Here is a 15,612-nt window from a genome sequence, read left to right as displayed (position 1 = left end):
GGGTTTCACCATGTTGGCCAGGCTGGTCTTGAACTCCTGACCTCAAGTGATCCACCCACCTTGGCCTCCCAAAGTGCTGAGATTACAGACATGAGCCACTGTGCCCGGCTGAAAATTTTAAACATATATTCAAATAACAAGATGGGTATAATGAATTTCATTTACCTATTAACTGAGCTTCAACAACTATCAATGTATGGTCCATTTTGTATTACTGAAATCCATCTTCCTGCCCAATTATTTTTGAAGTGCTAAATGCCATTTCATTAAAAATTTTAGTAGTAAGCATTGATTTTTAATCTTTTGTGTTCTCATTTAACTGCATATAGTGTGCCTGTAGGTGAGTAGTAGCAGGGACTTATTTATTTTATTACTTTTTGAGACGGAGTCTTGCTCCGTCACCCAGGCTGGAGTACAGTGGCGCGATCTCAGTTCCCTGCAACCTCCACCTCTTGGGTTCAAGCCATTGTCTTGCCTCAGCCTCCTGAGTAGCTGGGATTACAGGTGCATGCCACCATGCCCAGTTAATTTTTGTATTTTGAGTAGAGATGGGGTTTCACCATGTTCGTCAGGCTGGTCTCGAACTCCTGACCTCGGGATCCACCCACCTCAGCCTCCCAAAGTGCTGGTATTACAGGAGTGAGCCACTGCACTCGGCTAGCAGGGACTTATTTAAAGGTACTTAAATAACTAACAATGCTATAAATGACAGCTTTTATTTTCATACAGTCGAGTTTTATAATTTGGGGGGTTTTATACTCAGTTTTCCTCCTGATTGGATTTTTGGTCCTGGAAAGGTGAATCCGTGTCTGGGTCTTAATTTTCTTGTGCGCTGAAAGAGGAGGTTGAAGTCACTGGATCATCTTTGAGGTTCCATTCAGCTTTGAAAGGTTCTGATCTGTGACCATGGGTTAGCATCTTGGCCAGTAAATTCTGACAAATGTTCGTATGTATGTTAACCTGAACTCCAGGCTCCAGTTTTCATTGGAATTTGAATTTCCCTGATCTGGGCTTTCTCATTCCCATAATTACATCCCTAAACCAGTCTGATTTTAACTTCTGCCTGGATACTCCTATCTTTCCTGCATATTTCAGCTCTGTTTCATGTATCTCCCATCCTCAAAGACCTCTAAAGGCCTTTTGATAATTTCCCTGCCCAGCTTTCAAAGCCTCCTGTAATCTGCTCTCGTACTAAAAAATCAACTGTATTTTCCACTTGAATCCAAATCTCATAATGAATGTTACAAATTGCTTCCCCAGTTGATCCAGATATGTCATTTTAAATACATGTACCTTAAAAATGTTCAGAATTTTACAATTAGTATAAATTCGTGACCCAGTCAAACCTGAAGGCAACAAATCAGTGTGTTGCCAGTGACTGATCATCTACTGAGAAGAAACACTTTTTTTCTCCCCATGTGGCTGAATGTAAATCATAAGCCAATCAGTCATCAGTCTGGCATTAAGCCCAAGGAAGAGGCTATTCTTTGTTCACTCTTTGGGTGTTAAAATAGCAAATAGCTGTGAACCTAGAGGACTGGCTCTACACTATCACAAAAAGCTCAGCTTTCTTTTCACTCGTAATCTTGAAATAGGTGAATTAATGGATTTGTTCCTCTTCCGCATTAATAGACAACTAAGATTCTTTTTTTAAGTTTTGCGGTACATGTGCAGGATGTACAGGTTTGTTACGTAGGTAAACGTATGCCATGGTGGTTTGCCGTACCTAGGAATTCAGCCCAGCATGCATTAGCTATTTTTCCTAATATGCTCCCTCCTGCTATGCCACCCCCTGACATGCCCCAGTGTGTGTTGTTCCCCTCCCTGTATTCATTGTTCAGCTCCCACTTATAAGTGAGAACATGTGGTGTTTGCTTTTCTGTGCGTTAGTTTGCTGAGGATGATGGCTTCCAGGTCCATCCATGTCCCTTCAAAGGACATAATCTTGTTCCTTTTTATGGTTGCATGGTATTCCATGGTGTGTATATACCACATTTTCTTGATCCAGTCTACCATTGGTGGGCATTTGGGTTGATTCCATGTCTTTGCTATTGTGAATAGTGCTGCAGTGATGAACATACGTGCATGCATGTGTAATAAAATGATTTATATTCCTTTGGGTATATACCCAGTAATGGGATTGCTGGGTCAAATGGTATTTCTGGTTCTAGATCTTTGAGGAATCAACAGGCAACTAAGGTTCTATCACTGAAACCTGTGGCCAGCTGGGAGGGCACAAACTGATACATGCACTTGCTGTGACCCTTTTAATTCCAGTGGTTTGAGTAACACTATAGTAAGATTGGAAGACACACCATAGTGCAAGTGTCAGTCATGTGATGTGTACGTGATAATTAGAAGTGACAGGAGGAAGTGCCAGGCTTTGACTTCTGCTCCTCTGCCCAGGCAAAAGTGTATTTATGTATGATGGCTACGCTAAATATGAAAACTGGTTTCAATGGATGAAATGTAAAAATCCTAGGTGTATTCCATACTGGTTACCTAAATGAGTACTGTAACATTATAACTGACTCACCTTCGGTCAGCCTGAAACAAATACCTGTCCCATCACAGAGATGGTGTCCCACTAAATAATGCTGAGCAAAGCTCTAGATACAGAGCACTTCATAGTACAGAGCTATGTTTAAAGTCTGGGCTGGGCGCGGTGGCTTACGCCTGTAATCCCAGCACTTGGGGAGGCCGAGGCGGGTGGAGTACCTGAGCTCAGTTCTAGACCAGCCTGGGCAACACGGTGAAACCCCGTCTCTACTAAAATAAATTAGTCAGGCATGGCGGCATGTGCCTGTAATCCCAGCTACTCGGGAGGCTGAGACAGGAGAATCTCTTGAACCTAGAAGGTGGAGGTTGCAGTGAGCCAACATCGTGCCACTGCACTCCAGCCCAGGTGACAGAATGACACTCTATCTCCCAAAAAAAAAAAAAAGGGAAAAGTCTGGATTGAACTCCATATTCTACTGCAATAGCGGTTTTCTAGTCTGTGTGCCTGGCATATTTGGGTTTAGTAAGCATTTGTGAGAATACTATTCAAAGGTTAGGCTGTAATACAAAATAAACATATCTGAATGATTATCCTGCCCTCCTCTGGGAGAAACATGTATTACTTACTGTCTCTGTTCTCAAAAAGGTTTATATTCTGTCCTTTATTGTTTTTTCATGAATTTTTCAGACAGTCTCACTGTCACCCAGGCTGGAGGGCAATGGCATGATCTTGGCTCACTGCAACATTCGTCTCCCTGGCTCAAATGTTGATGCTCCCACCTCAGCCTCCCAAGTAGCTGGGACCACAGGCACGCACCATCACGCCTGGCTTTTTTTTTTTCTCTTGTAATTTTTAGTAGAGAGGGATCTCATCATATTGGTCAGGCTGGTCTTGAACTGCTGAGCTCAAGCAATACACCTGCCTCGGCCCCCCAATGTGCTGGGATTACAGGCGTGAGCCACCGTGCCCAGCCTTTTTATGTATTTAAACCACTTATTTGTTAAGAGGTCAGAAAGGAAGAAGTATGGATTACACTCAAGATACAACTGGGTTTAAGTTTTGGAGGATGGGTAGGATTTTGATGCTGACAGGAAAGGCATGAAAATTGGAGGGAACAGCAAAACCAAACATTAAAAAAATCATAGGTCTCTTTGGTTTCTTTCTCAAGCTTAACTGGAGCAGACTGTAATGGGTAGTAGTGGAGGTCAGGAAGGGAACATGGAAATACATGCATAGAATGAGTTGGAGGATGAAACAATTTTATTTTCGTTGTAAGGACAGTCTTTGTTGATCAGGCTGGTCTCATCCTCCAGCCTCGGCAGCCCAAAGTACTGGGATTACTTACTTACAGGTGTGAGCCACCAGTACCTAGCCAAAAAGTTTTAACATGAGAGTCAAGGACTGCAGTGGCATGCTGACGTAACAACTGCAGGAGCATCCAGGTAACAGCAAAAATCTTTTACTCCAATTGGGTCAATCCAGTTAACCATGTAAGAAACTCCTCACCTAGGGTCAATATGCTACTTCTGTATTTCTGCAAGCACAATCCAGTGACATAAAGTCTAATATATCATGAACATGATAAAATGTATGAAATTTGGATCAATATGGTGAGTTGAAATAATTTACCTGTCATATGGTGGGGCTATTTTGTTTTTTTTCCCTCCTTCCTCATGTTACCTGGTCTAAGAACGAAAAGTTTTGTTTTTGCTATGATTGTCTAACTTTGGTTTTGTATTTTAAAAAGCAAGGGATTTTCTTAATAAAATTCCATCCAGAATTTGGTTTTGCCCCTGCTGATGCTTTCATCAGGTAAAGTTGTAACTGACAAAACAAACATGACTTTATTGAAATTGAAAGAGCATCATGTTCCTTGCAAAGGAAATGAAAAAACGCATTATCTTCATATTGTACCTTAATAGTTTCACCAGTTACTACTGAGAGTTTTAAAATTAGTTTATTAAAGAAGGTTCTTAGGAAGGCAACAACTTTTGTCATTAAAAAAAAGTCTTTTTTTTCATGCTGTGTAATAAAGGTGATGTAAGAGGCTACAGAGTTATAAGTTTCTACTGAAGTCTCTGGTATAGCACAGTGTAGTCATTTCTGCAATTCTAGAATAAATAAAAAGTCTCTTCTATGCTTCTCTTCAAAAGCAATGAATAACAGAAGATGGCATAAAAAAGCTATATTTTTTCTATTCATTCTGTAGTATTGGAGCCAGTATCTAGGAAACAAAAGAGAAAGTAAATTCAAGGAGCAATTTAATTTTAAAATTAACTATTTTAAATGAGAACACAGGACTAATAGTGGTGGCTTGAGGGGTGAGGAAGAACAGAAGGTTTAAGCAGATATACAAAGATGTTTAGCTCCTCATATTCATACTGGAGTAAAACCAAGTTGAACTACATTTGGTTCATGTAATTGTTATATAACACTTTTTTTCCCCTCCAGGTCTTTTACTGTCCCAAACTTTTTTTTAAGACAGAGTCACAGGCCGGGCGCCGTGGCTCAAGCCTGTAATCCCAGCACTTTGGGAGGCTGAGATGGGCGGATCACAAGGTCAGGAGATCGAGACCATCCTGGCTAACACGGTGAAACCCCGTCTCTACTAAAAAATACAAAAAAAGAGCCGGGCCAGGTGGCGGGCGCCTGTAGTCCCAGCTACTCGGGAGGCTGAGGCAGGAGAATGGTGTAAACCCGGGAGGCGGAGCTTGCAGTGAGCTGAGATCCGGCCACTGCACTCCAGCCGCCTGGGTGACAGAGCGAGACTGTCTCAAAAAAAAAAACAGTCACACTGTGTTGCCCAGGCTGGAGTGCAGTGGTGTGATCTCAGCTCACTGCAGTCTCCACCTCTCAGGTTCAAGCAATTGTCCTGCCTCCCGAGCAGCTGGGATTACAGGTGGGCGCCACCATGCCTGGCTAATTTTTGTATTTTTAGTAGAGGTGGAGTTTCACCATGTTGGCCAGGCTGGTCTCGAACTCCTGGCCTCAAGTGATCTGCCCAACTTCGTCTCCCAAAGTGCTGGGATTACAGGCGTGAGCCACTGCACCTGGCCTACTCTTCCAAACCTCTAACACTGCATTCTTTTCTGCAGCTATAAAGTAAATGGAATACAATTTAAGCTTTCCTTGAGTGAAGATCAATTACTACACTATGAAGCGGGAGAAACTCCTCAAAAACTACTGTAATAAACAAGGCTGATCTGCTACTCCTCATCTGCTGAGTTTGGAAAACAATCTTGTAAAGAGCAACACACACTAAGGACTACCAGACGGGAGCGCCTATCAGTAAAATACCTACCTTTACATGGATTCTTTTGATACTATACATCAATATTTTGTTCAGAGGCTTTATTTACTGACTTTTTGGTTCTCGGTATGGTTCAAATGACTGAAACTGACACTACTAATAATCAACATCTGTTCTGTCCAATACAGTAACCACTGGCTAGCCATATGTGGCTAATTTCGAATATAGAAATGTTATGATTCAGGAAACAGCACCACCTTCACAGGAGTTTTGAAAAGACCCAAATATAACACTGTTCCTTGCTGTAATGACAAAGATGTATCTGATGACTATAATAAAAAGTTAACTATGCCTAAAGTTCTTAGAATGATTATTCCTAGGTAACCTTCTGAACTATAACAAGTCACCAACAGTAACGTTGCTAGGTTCAGAGACTTTCTGATATCTGGAAGAGACTATTTCTTTAAAAAGGGCTGAAGGTGTAATTTTTATATAGCCACTAAAAATCAGGCTTAAGTGCAGGGACACAGGTGTGTAATCCCAGCCCTTTGGGAGGCTGAGGTGGGAAGGTCACCTGAGCCCAGGAGTTTGAGACCAGCCTGGGCAATACAGCAAGACTCTGTCTTAAAAAAAAGAAAAAAAAAAAAAATGGCTTAAGGGTAGTAAACTCAGTGAAAAATATATTTACAAATGTCTACATATACATACATTTTTGCAAAAAAAAAAGGCTATATAATATGCAATAGGGTAGTTATAACACCATCATCAGGTAGTGTTGTAGAGAATGTCTTTCTTCCATGTGCTTTTTTGTATTCTCTACACTTCATTGATTAGCCATTTCTTTGGAAGTGCAAAATATATAAAACAAATCCAACTCAAACAGGGAAATGGAGGGTATTACTTTCTACATTTCTTTCTCTTGCTTTTCAAAACTCCCTCTTAAAGAGCAGCAGTCTTTTCTCTTCACTTTCTAGACTAGGTGCTCTTAACACAAATGGTTCAGATTATAAAGAATATTTAAAATATAATTAGCAAAAAGGAAACAACTAATCATGAAACAGAAATTAGAGGTGTATAGCTTTTGAAACATTTAAGGACCTGAAGAAGTTCCTAGGTCTGGTGTGAAAAGTTCACTTGCACATGTCATATTTAACAGATTAGATGAATATTTACCATCATGACTCCAAAGTTCTTATGGTTAATTAAAATCCTGTTTAAAATATAACTAAATATACGGGTATCCAGCAACATAGAAACCACAGGATTGTAAAAATTCTTAAAGGTGTCTGAAAAGCCTGATAAACACTTAAAATTTGTAATGGAAATAGGGAAGAAATGCTTATTTGCTTATCTTTTTTCCCCACACAAATCCAATCTGTGTAAGTAGTCTATGTGTCATTTGAAATGTATCCACCTAAAGTCAGTAAGAGCACTGTTTGAGATACATAATTCAGAATTTAGCTGAGATAGAAGCCTGGACTGTATCTGGGAGTTGATCACTCGGCCATTTTCCCCCTTAGGCTTTTCATATGGATGCAGATCTGCTAAAGGCTCATAAAAACAAGGTTTCAAGTAGCTTTGCTTTCACAGAAATAAGGCAAGCACTTACTTTTACCATCACAGGCTACAATTTTCACTTTATCCACTTTAATAAGTTCTGTCACCTCTCTGAATTCAACATCATTCAATACAAAAGTCCACACATTGTCGCAGAATCTGTACGTATTTAGAGAGCCCTTTAAAACAAAACATTTAGAAATACCATGAAATGTTTTTTCCCCTCACATTTTCCTCCAAAGCAATTTAACAGATCTTGGCTACCAATAACATAATTGTTAATAAGTTTAATGCTTAAGATTTTCCTTAACTTTAATCCCAGCTACTTAAACAAAAGCCAAATTTGCTAACGGAAGAGTTCAAAAATATTTTAGTTGGCACTCTGTATTTTCAGTCTCCATTCCAAATTACTTACCTGAAATACAAAGAAAAAATAAAAACTTGCGTTTGTATTTCTACTGCCCTCATGTGGCTAAATTATGAAAGTTCAAATTATTATGTAAATATTTGTTAAAAATTACATATTTTATTATGTATGTTAATTCTCCAAATGTACAAAAGCAGGGACTTCCTAGAAACACTAAATTTTAATCCTGTGACTTGCCTCAGATGCATTACTGTATTAGTCACTATGTCTACAACATTCATTGTCCTGAGAAACTTATAATTTATTCATACGTATTAAAAAAAATTTTTTTTGAGACGGAATCTCACTCTGTTGCCACGCTGGAGTGCAGTGGTGCAACCTTGGCTTACTGCAACCTCCGCCGCCCGGGTTCAAGAGATTCACCTGCCTCAGCCTCCTGAGTAGCTGGCACTACAGTCGCCCAAAACCACACCCAGCTAATTTTTGTATTTTTAGTAGAGACGGGGTTTCACCATGTTGGCCAGGATGGTCTCAAACTCTGACCTCAGGTGATCCACCCACCTCAGCCTCCCAAAGTGCTGGGATTACAGGCATGAGCCACCACGTCTGGCCTATGTAATTTTTTTTCTTTTTTTGAGACCGAGTCTTACTCTGTTGCCCAGGTTGCAGTGCAGTGGTGCGATCTTGGATCACTGCAACCTCCACCTCCCGAGTTCAAGCTATTGTCCTGCCTCAGCCTCCTGAGTAGCTGGGATTGCAGGTGTAAGCCACCACGCCTAGCTAACTTTTGTATTTTTAGTAGAGACAGGGTTTCACCACGCTGGCCAGGCTGGCCTTAAACTCCTGACCTCAGATGATCTGCCTGCCTTGGCCTCCCAAAGTGCTGAGATTACAGGCGTGAGTCATTGCAACAGCCTATTTTAATATTTTTTAAAAATAGAGACAGGATCTTGCTATGTTGGCTGGGCTAGTCAAACTTCTGCCCTCAAGCAATCCTCCCACCTTGGCCTCCCAAAGTGCTGGGATTACAGGTGTGAGCCACCATGCCCAGGACACATTCTTCTAATTATGTTTTATGTTTTTTTGTTGTTTTTGTTTTTTTAAAGTAGGAATATATACTTGAGCATCAAAAGGAAATTTTTACTTTTTTTCTTTTTGGAGATGGAGTCTCATTCTGTGGCCCAGGCTGGAGTGCAGGGGTGCAATCTCAGCTCACTGCAACCTCTGCTTCCTGGGTTGCAGTGATTCTCCTGTCTCAGCCTCCAGAGTAGCTGGGACTACAGGCGTAGGCCACCACGCCTGGCTACTTCTTGTATTTTTAGTAGAGATGGGGTTTCACTATGTTGTCCAGGCTGGTCTCAAACTCTTGACCTCAGGTGATCTGCCCACCTTGGCCTCCCAAAGTGTTGCAATTACAGGCATGAGCCACAATGCCCAGCCTATTTTTATTTTTTGGGATGGAGTCTCACTCTGTTGCCCAGGTTGGAGTGCAGTGGCGTGATTCTGGTTCACTGCAACCTCTGTCTCCCAGGTTCAAGCGATTCTCCTGCCTCAGCCTCCCAAGTAGCTGGGATTACAGGCATCTGCCACCATGTCAGACTAATTTTAGTAATTTTAGTAGAGACGGGGTTTTGCCATGTTGGCCAGGCTGGTCTTAAACTTCTGATCTCAGGTGATCTGCCCACCTCGGTCTCCCAAAGTGCTGGGATTAAATGTGTGAGCCACCACGCCCGGCTGGAAATTTTTAAAAAGAATGTGATGAAAGTCGTGCATGGACACTAGCAGAATACAATTAAAACCTGAGATATATACACATGCGCACATACAGTCACACAGAAAATTTAGTATGTAACACTTAAAATGCCTAAAATCTTCAACTCAGAAACAAACCACCAAGCACAAAAATGCTCCCTGCAATATTAGTGTAATAGCAAAAATTGGATTCAATCTAAATAGTCTATCAAGTGAGAATGATTAAGGAAACTGATGGCTATGAATGAATGAATGTAATAAACGAATAATTACTGTGTGCTAGACTATGCTGGCCTCTGCGGATACAATGGTAAGCACAGGTCCCTGCCACTGGTGAGCTGAGTTTAGCAGGGAGATCATTAAAACAAGTAAATATGTAGTATAACAGTGCTATGAAAGAGTAAGTTAGTGGGTACTGTGAGTAGAGCAAAGGTACTCAAGGGTATGGAGGACACAAGGCAGACAGCTTCTCTCAAAAAGTGAAGTTGAAGTTGAGTACTAGAGAATAAGAGTCAACGGAGAGGAGGGATAACAGAAAGGAAGACAAACACTTGGAATGGGGTGGTCAATTCCAGAAAACAGAACGCGTCAGGAGGTCCTAAGATAAATGAGAACCTTGGAAAACCTTTGCCCCATCCTAATGGTAATGGGAGGTCAGTGAAAGATTTTAAGCAGAAGAGTGTGATCAGATTTGCAGTTTTGGTAATGACATAAAGAATAGATTAGACAGGAGTATGACTAAAGGAAGTAAGACCAGCTATGAAGCTGATGTCTGTTAGCTGCGTGAATCAGAGACGTGAAAGAGACTTTACTACAGTAATAATAAAGGGATCAATAGAAACGGAGAGACTTTAAAAGGTAGGACCGCTAGGAATGGACAACTATAAATATGGTGCGGTTGGGGAACAGCGAAATCCATGGTAACTCCCAAGCTTCTGGCTTGAATGTCAATGCATTCACAGAAAAAGCTGGTTTGGGAGTAAAGTTAAATTTGGAACTTGTTGAATTTCAGGTATATCTAAGTCATGATGTCCAACAAGTAGTTGGAGTACAGCAGAAAGCATGAGAACACAATATTTACCTTAACCAAAGCCAGAGGGTTGGATGAGACCAAGGATAGTGGGGGCACTCTATAACCCTAAGAAATACCAACAATTAAATGATAAGCAGAGACAGAACTACAAAGGAGTTTGAGAGTAACAGGCCAGGGAATAGGAGAAAAGCTCACACAGTATGGTTTCAAAGGAAATAGGGGTTTTAAAAAAAGAATAATCAATAGCACTACAAATGATGCAGTAGATTTAGCAAAAATAACTTGGGAACAGCATTTCAGTGGAGTGATAAATACATGGAAAATCACCCATGATTAAGGGAAAGAGACACAAAATTGTAAACCTATAAAATATATTTGAAAATTAGATCTGCTCGTTTGCTACAGTCTGAGCCTCTGGAAAGCTAAACAGCTAGATGCCAAACTCAATGTTCATTTCCACCATCCTGAATGTATGTGTAATCCATGATCTTAAGAGTGTGTATAATATTACTGGCCAGGTGTGGTGGCTCACACCTGTAATCCCAGCACTTTGGGAGGCTGAGGTAGGAGAGTCACTAAGGCGAGGAGTTCAAGACCAGCATGGCCAACATGGTGAAACCCCTACATAAATATAAAAATAAGGCAGGCATGATGGTGGGTGCCTGTAATCCCAGCTACTTGGGAGGTTGAGGTTGGAGAATCGCTTGAACCTGGGAGGCGGGGGTCACAGTGAGGTGAGATCACGCCATTGCACTCCAGCTTGAGTGACAGAGTAAGACTCCGTTTAAAAAAAAAAAAAAAAAAAGAGGTGCGTATATTACTTTCTTTTTTTGAGACCGAGTCTTGCTGTGTTGCCCAGGCTGGAGTGCAGTGGTGCGATCTCGGCTTACTGCAACCTCCAGTGCCTGGGTTCCAGTGATTCTCCCGCCTTGGCCTCTGAATAGCTGGGACTACAGGCATGTGCCACCACCACACCCAGCTAATTTTTGTATTTTTAGTACACACGGGGTTTCACCCTGTTGGTCAGGCTGGTCTTGAACTCCTGACCTCAGGTGGTCTGCCTGCCTTGGCCTCCCAAAGTGCTGGGATTACAGGCACGAACCACTGTGCCTTGCCTTACTTTCTCTTTTAAAAAATGTGTAGTCTTTTATCCCTCGCCACCCTCCGACCCTTTCCCCAAAGTTCGTTCGCAAAGTCATATCATTCTTATGCCTTTGTGTCCTCAGAGCTTAGCTTGCAGTAAATTACTTTCATTGAATAATGTTATGTAAATAATTTAAAGCAAGTTATTGGGATTTATGAGCCAGTATGTGAGTATTCACTTTCAAATATAAATAAAGCATTTTAGATGTAGACTGGAGTGAAAAATCTTACATATCATATGCTGAAATTCCATTAGTTGCAGTATAAATTTATATACTTCATTTATTTTACTGCAAAAATAAAATGCTATAAATCTTGACTGAAAGATATTAGATAAAAGTTATTAATGCCTTCCAATTGTAGATGAAAATTAAGTTGACAATATCAAAGAGCACATTAGCTAGGTAACTTTTGAGCCAACAAATGTTTTTAAAAAGTTAAATGTAAGAGATTAATCTTTTTAGAATAATTTGAACTAGAATCTCTAACATGAAATAAGCTTTAAATCTTTTTAGAATAATTTGAACTAGAATCTCTAACATGAAATAAGCTTTTCTGTATACAATTTTTAGTTATTTAAATATCTTGCTTTTTTACTCTCTTCATTTGAAAGTCAGAATCCATTTAGTATCTCTAGTATAAAAACTAAGTTTATATATATGTATATAGTATATATACACATATACTCTATAATTACAAACATTATATAATATATACATGTCTTTCAGTTTATATGTGTATATATTATATAATTATAATTTATATGTGTTTCTACATATATACATACATATAGTTTTTTTTTTTTTGAGGCAGGGTCTAGCTGTGTCACCCAGGCTGAAAGGAAACGGCATGATCTGGCTCACTGCAGCCACAACCTCCTGGGTTCAAGTCACCCTATCACTTCAGCCTCCCGAGTAGCTGGGACTATGGGCACACACCATCACACCTGGTTACGTTATTTATTTATTTATTTGTTTGTTCGTAGGGACAGGGTTTCACTGTATTTCGCAGACTGGTCTTAAACTGCCCTCAAGTGATCCTCCCGCCTTGGCCTCCCAACCCGCTGGGATTACAGGCTTGAGCTGCCTGATAATTATAATTTTCAAAGTGAAATTTTGAATTCTTTAAATTCAGAAAGTTCCCTCTATAAGAAGATATTTGGCTTTGGTCAAATATTACTTTTAACACTTAATCATTTGGCCAAATTGTATCTTCAATGCACTTTTAATAAATACATTTTTGGTTTTACATGTATCCACAACTGGGCAACATCTTTTTGGTTTTTTTTTTTGAGATGCAGTCTCATTCTGTCGCCCAGGCTAGAGTGCAGTGGCGTGATACTGGCTCACTGCAACCTCCGCCTCCTGGATTCAAGCAATTCTCCTGCCGCAGCCTTCCAAGTAGCTGGGACTACACGCGTGCACCACGTCCAGCTCATTTTAGTAGAGACGAGGCTTCATTGTGTTGGCCAGGTTGGTCTCAAATTCCTGACCTCAAGTGATCTGCTCGCCTCAGCCTCCCAAAGTGCTGGGGTTACAGGGCATGAGCCACCGTGCCCAGCCTAAAAGAACATCTTGAAAGTTATATAATAAATGTTTGTTACAGAAACATCAAAAAACAGTGAAAAGGAAACCTTCAGTTTTGTTAGAAGCGCTATTTTTCTTGATCACTAAATCTTATTTTTTGGGGGTATGGCATTCAATCTTTTAATGCTTGTTTAATTACTGTTTGAAGTCAACACTATAAAGTTTAAGTAACCATTACTTTTATCTATGGGAACATGTTCTCCCAAAAACATACAATGGCTCCTTAAAAGCCTAGTTATGGCTGTGTGGGGTGGCTCACAAATGTAATTCCAGCACTTTGAGAGGCCGAGGCAGGCGGATAATGAGGTCAGGAGTTCGAGACCAGCCTAGCCAACATGGTGAAACCCCATCTCTACTAAAAATACAAAAACTAGCTGGGCGTTGTGGCATGCACCTGTAATCACAGCTATTCAGGTGGCTGAGGCAGAAGAATCGCTTGAACCCAGAAGGCAGAGGTTGCAGTGAGCCGAGATTGCGTCACTGCATTCCAGCCTGAGTAACAGAACAAGACTTCGTCTCAAAAAAAAAGAAAACAAAAAAAAAAGCCTAGTTATACACACTACTTCAATCTGAATTTTCTCCCTAGAAATTAATTCAGTTCAAGCTCCATGGTAAAAAATTTAGATTTTTTTACTAATAAATTAAAACATATAAATGATTAAAACCTTAGCTCTCATACTACTCTACTAAATAATTTCACTTATATGGAACCCACAAAAGGATTTAAAACAAAAAACAATTTAACATGCTATATATAACTATTCTATTCTTGTAAAAGATGCTTCTCACTGCTAGGTCAGCAAATTATAAACAAAAAATATATACTTAAATTTGATCTAGCAAAATGGCTCTGAAAATTAGATATTTCCAACTATTATCTCTTTTGTCTCGGCCATATGCTACACTAAGCTAAACAGAATGTCATTTGCAAACATTCTGAACTTAAAATTGATCAAGTTGGCTATAACCCAGAAGTAGGGTGATAAAAGCCCGAGCTAGAATAGCAGCAGCAGGAAAATAAAACAAAAGAATGGAAAAGTTCTGATCAAGGCTGACAGCAATTATATATATAGCTTTTGGAAAATAGACAAAACTTACAAAACACTGTGCAAGATAAATGTAAATGACAAATTACTTTAACTCTACCTAAAGAAATCCAAACTAGAAACCTACAATAATGCACCTAGAAGATGACTAGTTAGGCGTTGTGAACTACATTGCCTCTGGTAAGTAGTCCACCATCTTTCTTACTAGAGCAAAATTTATGTATTAACATGGATCATCTGGGCAGACTTCTGCATATGGGTACATTAAAAAAACACAAACTAATTTTGGCAGAATCATTACTGTTAAAAATTCATGGAGATCCACTGGTCAAATTATATAGTCTTGAAGGCATATTTTACTCCAGATAATTTTTTGGCACATGAAACTGATATATGAGACTTATTTAAGTCAAATGGGGTTTTGTCTATCTTGTTCATCTCTGAGTACCTAGAACATGCCTGGTATATTTTCTTTTCATCTCTGTGTATCTAGAGCATACCTGGTATGTTAATAGACACTCAAACTGTTTATTGAATGTTTAAGTACCAAATAAAGTAGGCAGATGTTAATTAATGATCAAATTTTGGTTGTTAACCATATTTTAACCTTATTTATTTATTTTTTTTTGTTTGAGACGGAGTCTCAACCCCCGGGCTGAGTGCAGTAGCTGGATCTCAGCTCACTGCAAGCTCCGCCTCCCGAGTTCCCGCCATTCTCCTGCCTCAGCCTCCCGAGTAGCTGGGACTACAGGCACCCACCACCTCGCCCGGCTAGTTTTTTGTATTTTTTAGTAGAAACGGGGTTTCAGAAACCATGTTAGCCAGGGTGGTCTCAATCTCCTGACCTCGTGATCCGCCCGTCTCGGCCTCCCAAAGTGCTGGGATTACAGGCTTGAGCCACCGCGCCCGGCCTATTAACCTTCTTTTGACCAATATTTATATAGGTTATGCCTTATAATACAATATAAGCATAGTTAGATAAATAATAACCAAACATCATCATATACTATATGAGTCCATCAATACCTTAATGTGGTAAAATTATTTCTGTTGCACCATGACTCTTTCAATGGGCCCTTAATCTGAAGTTATCAGGAAATTGAGAGAGATAATTTTATCCAGCTTTGGATTACTACTATTCTTTTTTTTTTGAGACGGAGTCTTGCTCATCACCCAGGCTGGAGTGCAGTGGCACGATCTCGGTTCACTGCAAGCTCCGCCTCCCAGGTTCACGCCATTCTCCTGTCTCAGCCTCCCGAGTAGCAGGGACTACAGGCACCTGCCAACACGCCCGGCTAATTTTTTGTATTTTTAGCAGAGACGGGGTTTCACCGTCTTAGCCAGGATGGTCTCGATCTCCTGACCTTGTGATCCGCCC

General features: G+C 40.2%; 1 protein-coding gene across 4 annotated transcripts in view; it reads right to left on the bottom strand.

Annotated features, from left to right (window-relative positions):
• Positions 1–4,221: 4,221 nt before the first annotated feature.
• Positions 4,222–15,612, bottom strand: part of GTF2A2 (general transcription factor IIA, 2, 12kDa) — a 19,497-nt gene continuing 8,106 nt past the window's right edge. For 3 of the 4 annotated variants that reach the window (XM_011940483.1, XM_011940484.1, XM_011940485.1), the window contains 2 exons: positions 7,360–7,486; positions 4,323–4,724 (listed from right to left, as the gene is read on the bottom strand). In XM_011940483.1, the coding sequence (XP_011795873.1) occupies positions 4,699–4,724; positions 7,360–7,486 (153 nt within the window). In that variant the 3' untranslated portion in view covers positions 4,323–4,698. Of the gene's footprint in view, positions 4,725–7,359; positions 7,487–15,612 lie in introns of all 4 variants that reach the window. The other variant, XM_011940486.1, reaches the window with a different exon arrangement.

The sequence above is a fragment of the Colobus angolensis genome, unplaced genomic scaffold (assembly GCF_000951035.1).
Source record: "Colobus angolensis palliatus isolate OR3802 unplaced genomic scaffold, Cang.pa_1.0 Scaffold19, whole genome shotgun sequence".
Classification (NCBI taxonomy): Eukaryota; Metazoa; Chordata; class Mammalia; order Primates; family Cercopithecidae; genus Colobus; species Colobus angolensis.
This window is presented reverse-complemented; position numbering and strand designations above follow the sequence as displayed.